Below are 16,390 nucleotides of genomic sequence, written 5' to 3'. Positions count from 1 at the left end.
ATTTTGGATTTGGAAAATCTTGTACTTGGTACTTTTTATTTATTCTTTCTAATATATATATATATATATATATATATATATATATGTGTGTGTGTGTGTGTGTGTGTGTGTATGTACTTGAGAGAGAGAGTGTGTGTGTGTGTGTGTGTGGGCCGAGAGAGAGAGAGAGAGAGAGAGAGAGGGAGAGAGAGCGAAGGAAGAAAGAAGAAAGATTGGTTGTACCATGCTTGATCTTCCATTGTCCTTTCAAATCCTTGGGTGAATCTTCCTTCCTAGCTAAGGAACTAACCCTCCATTAACCTCCATTGTACTTCTATATTTGTTTTAGACAAAATCTTGTACCATTGTCTCCAAATCTTCCAACAAATCTTCCATAATCCCATCCAAGGACAATCTTAGCCATGCAAGCCTAGGGTTAGGCTTTGATCTTTCAAAGATTGATTGCCATGTGTCAAAATTTGAAGAATGAGAGAGAGAGGGGGGCCGGCCATGAAGAGAGGAGAGAGAGCCAAGGTTTTTCCTATAAATAGGACCCCATTCCAAGCATTTGAACTCACACCTTCAAGCTTTGCTCTTCCTTCTCTCTAGAAATTCTTGTTCTTTCTTTTGTTCTTCCTTTGTTCTTGAGTTCTTCTTGAGGTCTTCAAGAAACTCAACCTAAGCCGCCACTAAACCACCACTCGACCACCCTTCGATCCAAAAGTAGAGTAGTGTTAGTCAAGATTAGGTTTCGAGAGAGACCATTCTCTTTCGAAGCTTCCGAAGGCATACCGTAGGAAGTTACTCCATCCGACCGCCGATTACCGTCCATAAGCCGTTACTACCGCCAAGAAGAACTGTAAGGAAATCCTTACTTACTTCCTATTTACTTACTCAAGTATAAACGTTGTTATTTTGAACCACTAAGAAAGAATGGTAGATTCTCAATTATATGAAGTGTATCTTTACCTATTTACTTTAAGTATTTGTATTTTGATATTTAAGATGGTTATGAGTATGCATATATGAGTTGCTTGTATTACTTGTGGTGTGATTAAGCATAAGTGATTTCACTCCAAAGACGTCCGTACATGTGGCGTTGTGATTTGAATAAAGCATAAGTGATACACTCCAAGGGCGTCCGTACATGTGGCGTTATGCTATAAGTGGTGATTGAGCGTGATAAGTAATATAGAATTGGATGATCTTGTTAGAATGTTTCATGCTTACTTTTGTCCTAGTCTTTGCATGTAACGAGACACGAGAATCGAGAAAGTAGAAACATGACACCTAGGGTGTGATTAACGAAAGGAAAATGTTTTCCGAGGAAGGAAATATTTTGAAACAACATAATGACCGATTTTGGGTGGCATTATGTGAGTTGTGTGTGTGTGTGTGTGTGTAAAAGTAAGATTTTTGAAAAATCCAATGAGAACCCGGAGCGGCGGAATCATTGTGGGGATACTCGGGAACCCGGAGCGGCGGAACCGAGGATTTAGTTTTTCAAAAACCCCAATGAGAACCCGGAGCGGCGGAATCATTGTGGGATACTCGGGAACCCGGAGCGGCGGAACCAAGGGTTTTGAAATGTGTGCGTTCCCATGGGAACCCGGAGCGATGGAACCATGGTGAGGTATGGCTTGGTTATCTGCGGTACGGAGCCAATGCAAATGTTTTTGTGTGCCAATAGGAACCCGGGACGGCGGAACCATTGTGAGGATACTCGGGAGACCGGAACGGCGGAACCGAGGTTGGGTGTGTTAAACAAATGATTTTGAAAGGTTGATTTGTAAATGAAAATGTTGACACGGTCTACGACGAGTCGCGTAGGAGAAACACAGAAAATCTTGGACACCAACGATAGTTGATTAACGAATATGGATGTATCATTGTTAGCTATGTATACATGTATCTTGTGGAAATCGATGATTGTATAACCTGTTGTTTGTAAGTTATGGGTTAGCGGGTATGGGATTTTTCTGCTGAGCTTTTGTAGCTCACAGTGTTGCCTTTTGGTGACCCTAACATATTATATTGGTGGTGACGCCGGTATAATGTGTCAGACCTTGTAGATGATCAAGATGAATAGTACACCTTGGAGGCTTTTGGAGCTGAGGAGCTGGCTAGGATGGAGAAGCAGGAGGAGCTGTAGTTAGGAACCCTAGAACCCTTTTCATTTGTGTAATTATTGAACTCTTGTGGGAGTTTTGTTGTAATAAGAGTCAGACTCTATTTTGAGGTTTTTAATGAAAATGTCTTTTTAACGTACCCAAAATTCGGGGCGTTACACGAACTACTCTATTAAGTCTAGCCCTTAGAGAAACAGGGGCGGGGACGTGGTCACGTGGGGGAATTGGCTGCGGCTGAAAAGGAAGGGGTTCAGTTGGGGATTTATTTGTCGTCATGGGTTCAGTTGGTTGATTTTGGGTATGTTTTGTTTTTGTGTGTCACTTGAGCTCTGTTTTGTTTGTTCAAATATGATTTTGTCTATTGGACCATTGGGGTTGTTTGAATTTTGTGAGCAATTTGTAGCATTTTTTTGCGGATGACTTTGAGGCTTTTGGGTATTTAATCTTTATGCGAATAGGGTTTGAAATGTTTGCAAATAAGTTTTGAAGCTCGGGTTAGTTTGTTGAGTATTGGTTTGTGTAGTTTACGATTGATAAGTTTTTTTCTCAATGGGTTTTTCGATCATGTGACCCCTTGCCGCCATGGATAGAGGAAGATGTGCGTGTGAGAGATTAGATAAAAACTGATTTTTCTGCCCTAATTTTCCCGTCAACTTACATAAGGGTATATTATTCTTTTGACCCTTTTCCGTCCACAAAATTAACAGAAGTAGAGATAGGGGTGATGTTGCTTAGTTTTGATAGTTGAGGGGGTCATGTTGGCTGGTTTTTTAGTTAAAGGGGTGATGTTGCAAAAACGTGATAGTTGAGGGGGTGTTTTTGAAATTAAGCCAATGATAAATTTAGAGTGCGTTTATAAAAATAAAAATATATGTATTGGTGCAAAAATCATTTCCCTTGTAGAAAGTACTCCTAAATTTAATTCAATAAAGTGTTTGTTCAACGAAAGTTTAGAAAACTTTTTATCCAGCTTCGGAATATGATATCATGCATAACTTGTTTAGTTGTCTACAAAGTACGCTAATTTAGTTGTCTGCGAAGATTCTTATTTTTTAAGTATTTATTTTTCATTTTACAAGATATGTCATTCTCTCATAATCCATGCCGTGGGTTGTCTTCGGCCCGATGAACTTTGGAATCACGTTTAATTCAAAAAATAAGTACTTATTTATTTCCTTTAGCGAAACAGGTGAGGTGTTGAATACAATTTTGATATAAGCAGTTTGGACCATTTGATTCATGACGATGAGTGAGCCTTTTTTTTTTAGCTAAACATATAAAGAAAGATAATTGTTGAAAATGAGAAGTTAAAAAATTGAAATAGACTTTCTCGAAAGGCCAATTATTTGTTAAGTCATTTTATAATGACAATTAGCGCAAAGCAAAAGCAACATCAAACAACTTGATAGTTGCTACAACTTTTGACACTTAGAATAGAACCTGAAGATAGAAAAGTGCATATTAATTCCCATTAATGATGAACTCAGTATTTTATTTACCTTTAAAAATAATCTCATGGTAAAGATTACTCTTTTACCCTTTGTAGACACCTCAATTTGAACCCCCTTAAAATTATCTTTATACTTTCCCAATAATGATAAAAGGGCAAAACAGTCTTTGGACAACTAAGAACAATGCTTCCTTTGAATTTTAAAACCCAAATAAAACATTTTCAAAAATTAGAATCAGACGCTCAGATCCTTGACCTCGGCACTTAGGTCCAAAATGGACCAGAGCGTTCGGGAGTATTCTAAACCTAAGAGCTCATGATCATACCTGAGTGCTCAAGTCCACTACGCGTGCCAACAAAAAAGCAGAATCCATCAGCCCACTTTCTGTAGAATCTTTCTGCCGATTTTGGCTAGGCAAGCATGATTCTTTTTCTCCCAAGCAGCTATGATAGGATTCCCCTCTAAATATAATGATGATTTCCACTACCCTTTGAATCAAAACTTCTCTATAAATACAAGGCTTGTATTTTAGCGAAGATATATGATTTTCTAGAGAGAGAGAGCGGCCAAATTTTAGAGAGAAGAATCTAAAATCTAAAATCTACAATACTCATCTAGAAAATACCATTTTCTACTTCAAAAACCAACTCTCAAATCAAAGAAGGCATTGTTCAATCTCAACAAAGGTATAAAGTCCTCATAAGCTAATGTTTTCTTATCCTGAGGGGAGCCACTAGGCTCAGGTCAGTCCCTTCTACTGATTCTGAGTTTGGTTGCCCTACATTGTAAACAGAACAGAAGTTCAAAACTTCTAAGCTCAGGAGAACCTAAGCGCTCAAGACTAGTTTTTGAGCGCTCAAGTCCTCTGCAGACCACCCAGGGATATCTTTCTTAGGCCTTCTAGTTATCAATACCACCAGGGTCTAAGAGTGTTTTAGTTTATCATTTAAGGCTTCCTTACACCTTGTTCACTACTGGAAACATTTCTGTTCTGATTTTAAATTCTGAAACTTTGCTCATTTAGTCTAAATCTTGCTCATGGTTATATTAGTGCTAAGTCTCTATTTATTTCAGTACTGTTGTGAGCCTCACACCTAAGCACTCAAGACCAGTCTTGAGTGCTCTGGCGTTAAGCGCTTAGAAATGGTTCTCATATTAGCTCCTGTTTTATTTGTTGTAAATATCATTTTCAAGTTTAACATAATCTCTAAATGTGCACTGGTCCCTCTAAAGCCCTGAGCATGTTGTTCCAGAGCATGTTGTTAGTCTGGGCACTCGAGACTAGTTCTTGAGTACTCATGTCCATAGCTGAGCGCTCAAGAGTGTAAGCAATAGTAGTTTTTATTTTATTGTATATTCTGTCATCTCGTGTTCATTATCATAAATTCTACGCTGCCCACAGGCAAACACTCACTTGAGATGTATTTATAGTTCTAATCCCCTATTATTGTTCCCATTTCCCTACTTGTTTTAAAAGTTAAGAGGCAAAATGATTTCGAAATCCCATAAGCACTAAGTAGAGATCGATCCTCATGTCGGGGTGAGGGGAGTGCCTTAAAACCCTTCTCCTCTCTTAACCTGGCTCCTGAACTTACGTTGTCTTTGGTTATGACAGACCGGTAAAAAGAAATAAAGCATTTTCTAAATAAAAGCAACGATGTCATTCAAGTTTGGTTCTTCAGGTGGCAAACCACTAAGACCCGGGTGGCGACTCCAAATTGAACATGTTGTTTGCAAGGTATTTTCAGAAAAAAAAATAGGACGACAGTCCCCTTTGGGCGGGTAGCCCACTACCTTTGCTAAATTCAATTTTATACTTTACTATCTTTTCATCACCCCTTCCCACCACCACCTAGCAACCACTTCCGGCCGGCAACCTTTTTCGGTCGGTGACTTGTTTCGGGCTGCGAAATTTCACTAATTTCACAAAAAGTTATGAAATTCACTAATTCTGAAATTTCACTAAATTTCACAAAAGTTAGTGAAATTTCAAAACTATGGAAGAACCACCTAATGGATTTTATTAACTTCGAGCTCTTGAATTTCACTCGATTTCAAAACACAATAACCACTTAGTGAATTTTTTTTTGCTCCGAACTCGTGACTTTTACTGGACTTCAAACACGAATCTCTAACTAGTGAATTTCCTTAAAATCGTAATTTTGGAGTTCGTGAATTTCACTAGTTTTAGAACTCGTGAATTCACTAGCCTTAGAACTCGTGAATTTTTTCATTCCAACTCTCATAACAGCCTATGTACTCCACCTTCCGTTAATTTGGAAGGAAAATGTTGCGGTAACCCTTTAGTCTGGAACCATGGAGAGGTGAATTGGTCATTTTCAAATGTTAAGGAAGTCATGTGCAGAAGGCCTAAACCACAATGAGGTAATCTGTACTTTGCCTATTTCTTAAAGGGGAAATTATATTTAACCCCCTTAAACTATCACTCGGTGGCACTTTGCCCCCCTCAACTTTAAATTTCAACATTTAACCTCCTTGAACTATTATTTGACTTCGATCTAGACCTTCAGTTTGCTATCTATTAGGGTTTGGGATAGAAAATTTCTACGTCCTATCAAATTTGAAACCAAAGTACAATATTACCCTCTTCTTCTCTTTTGTGCGAAAAGCCCTTTCCTACATAACCCATACACTCCCCAATACCACCGTCACTGCCGACAGCACCACCCTTGCCTCATCCACACTTCTTGTTCTACCTATCTTCAAATCAGATTCATCTAGTAGCTGCACCGATGGACCCTTATTCCCGGCAAACTCATAACAAAAAAATCTCTCATCTACTTCTGGTTTATCGGATTCTCTCTCCGGCAATGATATAACAATAAAAACAATTGAAATCGAACACTGAAGGCTTGTGCGTACTTGATTTCTTATTGTTCTTCTTTTCTTTGATAATCGAAGATGGGTTTGCCAATTTCATGGGTCTAGGTGTGACGATTGTATGAACTGGCATGGAGAAGATGAGTGAGAGAGACAGGACAACAAAAATGGAAGAACTGGCATGGAGAAGATGAGTGAGAGAGACAGGACAACAAAAATGGAAGGAAGCAATTAGAAGAACCACTGGTACGACAAGAGCAATTAGAAGAACCACTAGTACGACAATGGAACAAAAATGGCTAGGTTTTTTTTGGTAAAAAAAATGGCTAGTTTGATCCTCAAAAAGAGTATACCAGTGCTGTGTTTGGATGAATTTTAAAAAAATTCTTTGGGGTTATGAGTAGAAAGAGAAATAGAGTAATGATTGAAAGTATGGGTAATAAATGAAGAGAGATAGAGAGAGAAATGACAATAATAATTGAAGATAGGGATAATGAGGGAAGAGTAATGATTAGAAGTAGGTGTAATGAGTATTTTTGAGTTGGAATTTTTTTTCCAAAAACCAAACCGAACAAGGCACAAATTACTCGAGTTTGAGAATAGCGATCTCCAGATCCAGGAGCTTAAGCACTCGCTTTTTCCACAATTTCAGCATATGCTTTCTGAGCATCCAGCTGTCACAAGCATTCCGACCTCCGAAACCCCATATTCATCATCGTTAGAGGTGGCAAACGAGCGGAACTGGGTAGGTTTGGGCGGGTTGAAACGGGGGTCGTGGGTCAAATATGGGCGAGTTGAATATGGATCAAAAAATAAATACACGGGTTGAAATAGGTCAGGTCGAATATGGGTCAAACCAAGCCCAAACTCATCCGACCCGACCCATTTTCCTCTTCTTCTTCTTCTTCTTCTTCTTCTTCTTTTTTTTGGGGTGTTTTTTTTTGTTTCCCTTCCCCCCTCTACTCCCACCCACTTCCCCCCCCCCCACCCAATTCTCTGATTTGTCTCAATAAGGGGATTCAGAAAAGTAAAATTATGATTAAAACTCAATTTTTTTGAATAAAAATAAAGCAATTAGAGGCTAAAAAAAGCTTTAAAAAATCAGGTTTTACTTTTTTTTTCCATTTCCAAACAATAACGTAACTTCGACGAAGAGTCAGAGGCCGCATCAGAGAATTTTCTGAAAGGCGATGATTGCACTGAATGTACAGTTTCGGTCTTCGTTTTGTTCGCCGAAGCCACCGCTTAGGTTTGGATTAAAAAGTCAAGTGACTTTTTTTTTTGTCTCTATTCAAATTTTTTTTGTATTGTTTGTTTTGTGACAAACTTTTTATCCCTATTAGTTCGTCTTGACGAGAGAATAAAAAAAAGTAATTTTTTTTTTACTTTTACCCAAATATTTTTTGTAATATTCAAAATAAATCCCAACAACCAACTTTTTGGGCTTTATCTTGGATGTTTTCAAAAATATTTAGGTAACAGTCATAATTTTTTTACTTTTCTGATTGGAGCGAATCAAAAATCGTAAAATACTTGTCGCAAAACGACAAACACGGAAAAAGTTGAATAAGGACAAAGGAAAAAAAAAACCCAAAAGAAGGAGATCGAGGAGCTCAAGGGATTGGTCTTGTAATTATCTTATCACAGTCAAGAGGAGCTCAAGGGATGAGAGGGAGAGAGAGAGAGAGAGAGAGAGAGAGAATTTGTGTGGATGAATTTGATTGAATTGAATAGTGAAGACCAACTTTTATTTTTTGATCGTTCAAAATGAAGACCAAATTTGGTCCGGTACGGCGAGGATTTTTTCTTCAATAATAGTTAACTTTTGTATAAGGAATGAGTCTTTTAATTCTAACCCATATTGAACCCATTTTCAACCCATATAAACCCATGTAAATTTGGGTTTACATGGGTTCAACCCATAACAACTTGTTATATAATATGGGCGCGTTGGATTGAGTTATAAGTGGACGGATTTGAGCGGGTTTAAAAATATGGATTGTGATTGCCACCTCTAGTTTTACCCAATGGGTAAAAATGTGTTGTTAAATTTAGAGGGATTTAAGGAGGAATTAGTCCCCTTTCTCTCACTCAGCCGAAATTTTTAGAACAAAAGAGGTAGGGTTTTGTTCCGGAACAACACACGCACACACTAGTAAAATCACTAGCCGGGTGCGTGCGCGCGCACAATCGATTACGGAATTAAAATTGATGTGACAACAAAAATAATTTTTCACATTAAATAAACGAACGAGCAAAAATAATATTTTTGTTTTGATAATTATTATTATTATTATTTATTAAAAATACTGGGTCTTTACAGTTTTGTTTTGGAAACTAGTTTTTAAAAATGTTTTCTTATATAAAAATTATTTTTCAAAAATTGTAGTTACACGAAGCTGTTTTTTTTTTTAACTTTTATTCGAAAAAAATTTCAAAAACTATTTTTGATTTAACTTTTATCAGTTTAAAGGCTATTTTTAGAAGGAAAAAAAACTATTTTATGTGCTCATAGTTTTTAGGTTTTTTTGTAGTTTGAAAAGATGATGAGACAAGTTTTGGTTATTCAATTTTGATTATGCCATTTTGAGCCTCTACATTTCTAACTTTAGCAATCTCTTAAATGGATAATCACATACTGATGTGGTAACTTTTGGCTATCCATTTTTTATTACTCCCTCCGTCCCATTTTCTTTGTCATTTTTTGATATTCATGTCAGTTTTCAATCACTTATATCTTCTAATATGAATCTCCAAAAATATGCAATATGGATCTTGTTTGATAGTACTCGATTAGGTTTATAATACAAATTTTTTAAAATTATGAAAAATATTATAGATTGGGAGATATAAGCATTTAAAGATCGGCACAAACAACAAAAATAGATAACCAAAATGGGACGGAGGGAGTATATCATTGTGGATTAGCACTAGCTAGTAGCTACTGGCATTTAGCAACCCTCAAAGATGGGTACACTGTTAGGCCATCCACAGTGGTATAATCAAAAATGGATAACCAAAAATTGACACATCAGCTTTTGATTATTCACTTAAGAGGTTGCTAAGCTTAACAATATTGAGGTTCACAATGGTCACTTCTAATCCATAACCAAAATAAGGAGTTCACTACAATTTCACATAATCTCTCTCTCCCCCTCTGTTTCCCGCCATTCACTTCCCTCAATTACGTTTTTTTTGGGGCAAAAATATATTGAACATATGGTGTTTTTCCTAGTGTTATCTATCAAAACAACACCGAAACTTTTTTTTTCTTCCTATTCCTATAGCCTATATCACAAATCCACCACTCTCTTGATCTTTCAAAAAAATCAAATGTGTTCTTGAATTTGGAAAAGAATGCAAAGTTCTTTTTTTTTTTTTTTTTTTGCAAGGTTCTGCATTTACTCAACCATAGGGGAGGAACCAAAAAGGAATAACCACTTTTTAGTCTAAAAAATTATTATTATTATTTGCTAAAAAGTGATTATTTCTCAAAATAATTGGGTAAAAGTAAAAAAAAAATTACTTTTCCGATTTCTCTCGTTGAGACGAATCAATAACCCATAAAAATTTAACGTAAAACTAACAAATGCGAAAAAAATTCAAATAAAGACAATTTTCAGATTTAAGTTAAGTTTAAGTTAAAGTTAAGTTCATAAGAATGCAGCCTAAAATAGAAATAGGAAAGAAGAGTGAAATAACTTAATCCAGCAACAATGGGTTAAATTGTAGATGATCGAGAAATATGAGCTTCACTTTTGGAGGAAAAGAAAGACAAATAGTTTGTGGTTGAAGTGAAAAAGATATAAAGCAGGTAAAGAAAAGAAGAAGAAAATACTAGTTGAAATACGTGTGTATATAATTTTGAAACCAGTTAACTTATGTGGTGATGGGTTCACAAATTTTGATTATTGAAAAAGGTTGCTAGTTTTGGTTATCCAAAGCCCAAAATTTGATTATTTCTAAGGATGTTGCTAAGTTTGATTATACCATTGTGAGCCATTTTTTGCACCAATGTTGTTAACTTTAACAACAATTGGCTTTTGATTATACCATTGTGGATGGCCTTAGTCATTAAAGGGCTTGTTCATTTGGGGTCCCAATAATTTTTTCTTTATATCTATCTCTTTCCATTCATTATACTTTAAAACCTTTCTTAAAATCCAAACTGAACATTTCTTTATATTTATCTCTTTCCACTCATTATACTTTAAAATCTTTCTTAAAATCCAAACTGAACGAGCCCTTAGCAACTAGGGGTGTAAAAAATCCTTTGATGTGCAAACACCAGCGAGAGGTTCCCCACTCCACTTCTCTTTGATCCGTCTTAGGGCCGAGTGACAATCTTGACCCAAGTGAGAGTGCACCATCGTGCTATCAATAGATATGTAGTTTTGACCCATAGAGACTTTATCCCAATTTTAATTGGGATCGGACCTCCTTAGTGATTGATCACTCATACTCTTTCCGTTCGGATTTAATAGTCCCTCGTTCAATTCTAATCTGATAAAAAATGAGTTAATTTTATATCTAATATGTATCTTGTTTGATAGATCTCAATTAATTATATAAAACAATATTTTATAGAAAATGAATTTTTTTTCCAATTTGTTTTGGATATGTTTAATATTTAATCGATCTTTTACCCCCTTTAACCCCACCATAAATTTTAGTAACTTGCCTCAGTGGCTCCATTAAGACTAGTATTTTCCTTTTATTTAGGGGTCTCAATATTGACCCAAAGCCATGAATCCACCCAATCTCGGAGTTCACTCAAACCCAAGTCCCTTACGAGACGGATCATAATGGGTCCTAACCTCATTTCAGCATTTGACTCATCTTCAATGAGTCTTAAATTAGTGAGTTAAATGGGCCGGGCCAATTTATAGTACCCAATAGGTAATTCATATGCTACAAACTACTAAACACTGAATTTACTAGTGCCACCCGAAATTTATATTGTCAATCCAAAAATACTAATGTCACCCAAAAATAACTAATCTTTGCCAAAGTTATTAACGCCATACGATTTTCTTTGGGGGTATATAGAGGCCGGGTGCTATGCATAGTGCTATGTATTTTTTTAAACCCAAGTGATTAGCCTTAACCCTCTCAAACAACGATAACACCACCCCTGCACCTAAATTCATCCAAACCCACCAGTTTGACACCCTTACCGTTATTATTGCCAAATGATTCCTAATCCTCATGAAATGGGTCAATGTTACAATGACTAATTTGGTGGTAATATTTTGGATACCAAATGAATTATCGTTCTTGCACTGATGAGAAACATCATAACAAGTGGAATTCATTCAGTGGGAACTCACATGGTATATATTCCAAACATGATCATTTTGATACTATTGTTTAGGAGTATTTAACCCTCTATCCATGTATATATAAACTCTGATTTTGCCCTGATCATAGGTTAGTGGGGCCACATACAACTTGTTTAGTACATAAGGATTATAGTGTGTTGTTGATGTACGTAGGACAAGATTCTAGAAGATTTTATATTTTTATTTTAAAATTAGATCTTGAGTAGGAATTTTCTAAAACAAATAGTTTTTAAAATAAAGTCTTGGACAAAGTCCACTTTGACCCCCTATGGTATGGGTCATGTGCAGATACACCCCTATGGTTTAAAAGTGTGCACATAACCTCCTGTGGTTTTGAAAATGTGCGGATAGACCCTCTGTCATCATGTTTTTCATCTATATTAACGGACACAATATTAAAAGATCGATATACTTTTATCATCTCCCCTTATTCTTCTTCTTTTTTAAATCTAACCACACTATCCTCTATACCAAAAATTGAATCCAAACCGTTAATATTGTAGAGTTTGACGAGTACTACATCTATGCCAAAATTCAAGTCAATCAAAAAATGAAAATTTTATGGTTGAATCGATTTTGTTATGAAATTAAATTTTCCAATTTGAATTTACCACAAATTAGATCACTCGGTTATTGATGCCTGATCGAGATGAATTTTTACAGAAATACTCTATTCTTTATTTAATACATTATGAACGACTCAGATTATATTTTAGAGGCGTGTGAGATACACCTCTGTTAATATGGATAGAAAACATGACGGTAGGGGGTCTATCCGCACAATTTTAAAACCACAGGAGGTTATGTGCACACTTTTAAACCACATGGGGTGTATCTGCACATGGCCAAAACCACAAAGGGTGGAAGTGGACTTTGCCCTAAAGTTTTCATATATTTGAAATCTCCTAAATTCTTGTCCTACATCAGCATGAAATCATATTGTACACATGAACCATAAAACAACCGGCCGGTCAATATTGCATTTTTGTTTTTAAGATGTTAAGACGCATCCCTTTGAGCTCCTCCATCTACCAGGGCGAGATCGAGTTCAACTCTCACCAACCCTCCCCTCCCCAATTAGAATCAAATAGATTTCAGTATTTGACTTGTCAAAAAATAATTGCATTTTTTAGGAGTGTAAAGCTAAATAAAAAATATATATAAATGGATGGATGGAGTAATTACAAGAAGGGCGAGCTTGAAGTAACCGACAAAGAAGGGGAAACATGGCTCGTTTTCTTGGCTTGGAATTGAAGTGATCATATGAATGAATAGTTTTTGTTTGGCAGTTGAAACAACAAACCACTCTCCATCTGTCTTAATTTACTCTCCACTGGACGGACCAACGGAAAGCACTCCTAACTCAAAATCCCCACCGCCATCCGTTAAATTTGTTTTGACCGGCGGCGCCACCACTACAAAGGGCCGTGGAAAAAGTCTCCCACCCTCAATCCCTCCTTCCACTTGTCACACACTCTCAACTCACTCTCCTATTTTTCTATCTACATCTATCTCTCAAACCAATACTCCAACTACAAACTAGGACTATCTCTCTTTTCGCCCTACAATCTTAATTACTTCCTCTACTACAAGAACAAATCAACTCCTCCCACATTTCTCTTCATTCTCACTCACTTGTTTTTTTTCTCTCTCCTCATCCTCTTTTTCTCCCTTTGTTTAAATTGCTGGAGAGTTTTGCATCAGTTGGTATCAAAGTCTCTGCTTGCATTCATGCATCGCCATGGCTTTTATGGAAGATAAACAATCAAATTTTAAGCACTTTTGTAGAATTTGCAAGAAGGGATTCATGTGTGGGAGAGCTCTAGGGGGACACATGAGAGCTCATGGACTTAGCGACGAGGGTGGAAATCTTGACGACGAAGATTCGGGGAGTGATTGGGAGGATAGAGAGAATGAGCCCACCAACAAGCGAATGTACGCGTTAAGAACGAACCCTAATCGGCTAAAGAGTTGCCGGGCTTGTGAAAATTGTGGTAAGGAATTCGTGTCCTGGAAATCTTTCCTCGAGCACGGGAAATGCAGCTCCGGTGACGGCGAGTCTCTAGAATCTTCACCGGAGCCTGACGGGGAGGAAAGAAGGGGGTGTCACCAATGGTCTAAGAGGAAGAGATCACTGAGAACTAAAGTGGGTAGTTTTAGTTCCAAATGCCCATCTAGTGAGGAGGAAGACATTGCCGCGACTTGTCTTGTGATGCTATCTAATGCTAGGGTTGACGTCACAGCCGCGGATCAGCCGGAGGAGTCTTGTGCCTCCGCTAGCAGGAGGGAGGAGGAGCGGTGCAATCCAGCAGCCACCTTCATCTCACCGATCTCGGCCCGGGCCCCACTGGACAAGGCCAAAGGGGTGGCAAAAGGAATGTTCGAATGTAAAGCTTGTAAAAAAGTGTTCAATTCCCACCAAGCATTGGGTGGACACAGAGCAAGCCACAAAAAGGTCAAAGGATGCTTCGCAGCTCGGCTCGATCACGAATCAAACGAGGACGATGTAATCACACACGAAGATTCTTTCCTCCCATCGAAATCCGTGTTGGTTGCTTTCCCACCCGATCACAATCAAAATTCTTCCAAGAGGAAATCCAAAGTTCACGAATGCTCGATTTGTCACCGGATTTTCTCGTCCGGGCAAGCGTTGGGAGGGCACAAGAGGTGCCATTGGATCACATCCAATTCACCGGAGACGTCCAAAATGTTCCATCCGTATTACCATGATCAAATGGAACAACGCGTCCACGATATATCTAAGTGGATCAATAATTCCAACCCGCTTGATCTTAACCTACCTGTATCCCTGGCAGGCAATGACCTTCCAGGGATAAGTCGCCGCCCTCGAAAGCCGTTAAGCTTCGAGGTCTCTACGGAAATTAACTTACAATCTTGGGCCGACGCGGAGGTGCCGGATGGGAAAAACTTTACTCTCCCTGTTGTAGAAAACAACAATAGGAATGACGATGAGACTAACAACAACATTTCACTGCAAAATCACGAGGATGATGAAGCTGACAGTAAGGTGAAGCTAGCGAAGTTAAGTGAGATGAAGGACATGAACATAAGTGGAAGTTCTTCTCCATGGTTACAGGTTGGGATTGGTTCAACTGATACTGGTGTGGGTCCTGAGTATCCATAAACTTTTCTTTTCTTTTTTTTTAAATTTTTTTCTTGTCCATGCAAAGGGATGATACCATTTTACTATACATATATTTGTATTAGATACTGTAATTACACATCAACATTCAAGAAGCACATAAATTAATCCAATTTCCAGTTGTGCACCCAATACACTCTAAGGTGTAGTAACTATACCGTCTTGGTGGGGTTCACCGAAATTTTACCATTGTGTTTTGTGTTTTGAACCGCTTAGAATTCGCGGATCGATTTCTCCACTGTATGGAAAATTTCATAGTTGGTGTGCCTTTGAACCTCCAGTAGAGTAAAGTCGGCCCCACACTCAGCAGCAGCTCCAGAATTTTGGTTTAGCGGTGACAAAATCGTGCAGGAAATTTTTGCAATGCAAAATTCTATTTTTACTTAACTGCAGATTTTTATTTGATTAAAAATATATTGAGCCTAATTAATTTTGTTTTGTCATCATATACTATCTATTTACTAACAATAACAAAGAAAAATTATATTATATTTTAAAAAATTAGTATTTTTTTTAACCAATGTGTTCATTTGGACCCCCACAAATACAAGTAAAGTCGCTCATGCTTACGTTTTATGATTGGAGAAAAGATTTAGATGTGTTCGTCGTAAAAATAAGGGGGGAAAAGGATAATAGTTGTTACTCACGTGAAAAAAGAATAGTATCCCACTTGTTACTTTGATTTTTTACACCGCTTTACGTTTTAGATTCTTAAAGAGTCAAACTTATTTAAGCTGGGCTTATTTTATTTTGTTAAGCTATAATATTTTGTATCCAAATTTAGTTTGATTTTCATATTTTAACATTGCATGAGTAACTCGGCGCCAACAATACTAAGAAAAATATAATTTATATAAAATTAAAATTTCAGTGTATTTTTTGAATCCAATGGCATAAGAGTGTAGCGCTAGCCGCCCTGCCCGCACTTGTTTGTGGTTGTAGAAGGACCTTATGGATTATATTATGATACAGTGTGATTTTGTCACGAGACCAGAGAGAGAGAGAGGGGTCTCGTTTAATTCGCAGATTAAAACGGTTCTTTGAAGAAAAAGAGTTTTTATAAAAATCATTTTTGTAACAAACAGCTTTATTAAAAAAACAGTTTTGTAAAAGTTTTCTTTTTCTAAAAACTTTTTGAAAAAAAATTAAAATTTTTTTTTTTGAAACAAGATCTGTAATAAATTAATTTGAATAAAAAAATTAGCTGTTTGAAAACATTTTTTTTTTTGATAAAAGGAATTTTGAAAAATATTTTTCTAAAAAATTTTCTAGCAAAAATATACTTTGAAATAATTGAAAGTTTTGAAAATAGTTTTTTTTTTTAAATTGGAAAACTTTTTCTGAAATCAACTATTCAGAAAAATAGTTTTGAAAATTCTTTTTGAGAACAATTCCAATATCATCAAACTATTTTTGAAAACAATCACTTCTTTGTTAATTCTACCCAATCCCATCTCCCCCCAGGATAATTTAGTACCCCTATAT

General features: G+C 36.8%; 1 protein-coding gene across 1 annotated transcript; it reads left to right on the top strand.

Moving 5' to 3' along the window:
- The first annotated feature begins 13,196 nt into the window (after positions 1–13,196).
- On the top strand, positions 13,197–15,033 carry LOC131324379 (uncharacterized). Its single transcript, XM_058356324.1, has one exon. The coding sequence runs from the start codon at positions 13,484–13,486 to the stop codon at positions 14,885–14,887; it is 1,404 nt and encodes a 467-aa protein (XP_058212307.1). The 5' UTR covers positions 13,197–13,483; the 3' UTR covers positions 14,888–15,033.
- Positions 15,034–16,390: the final 1,357 nt, after the last annotated feature.

The sequence above is a fragment of the Rhododendron vialii genome, chromosome 1a, assembly GCF_030253575.1.
Source record: "Rhododendron vialii isolate Sample 1 chromosome 1a, ASM3025357v1".
Taxonomy (NCBI): Eukaryota; Viridiplantae; Streptophyta; class Magnoliopsida; order Ericales; family Ericaceae; genus Rhododendron; species Rhododendron vialii.
Note: the sequence above shows the minus strand (reverse complement) of the source record. Positions and strands in the feature narration are given on the sequence as shown.

Bases quoted from the DNA above. Each gene is read 5' to 3' on its own strand.
- LOC131324379 (XM_058356324.1), top strand. From the start codon at position 13,484: ATGGCTTTTATGGAAGATAAACAATCAAATTTTAAGCACTTTTGTAGA.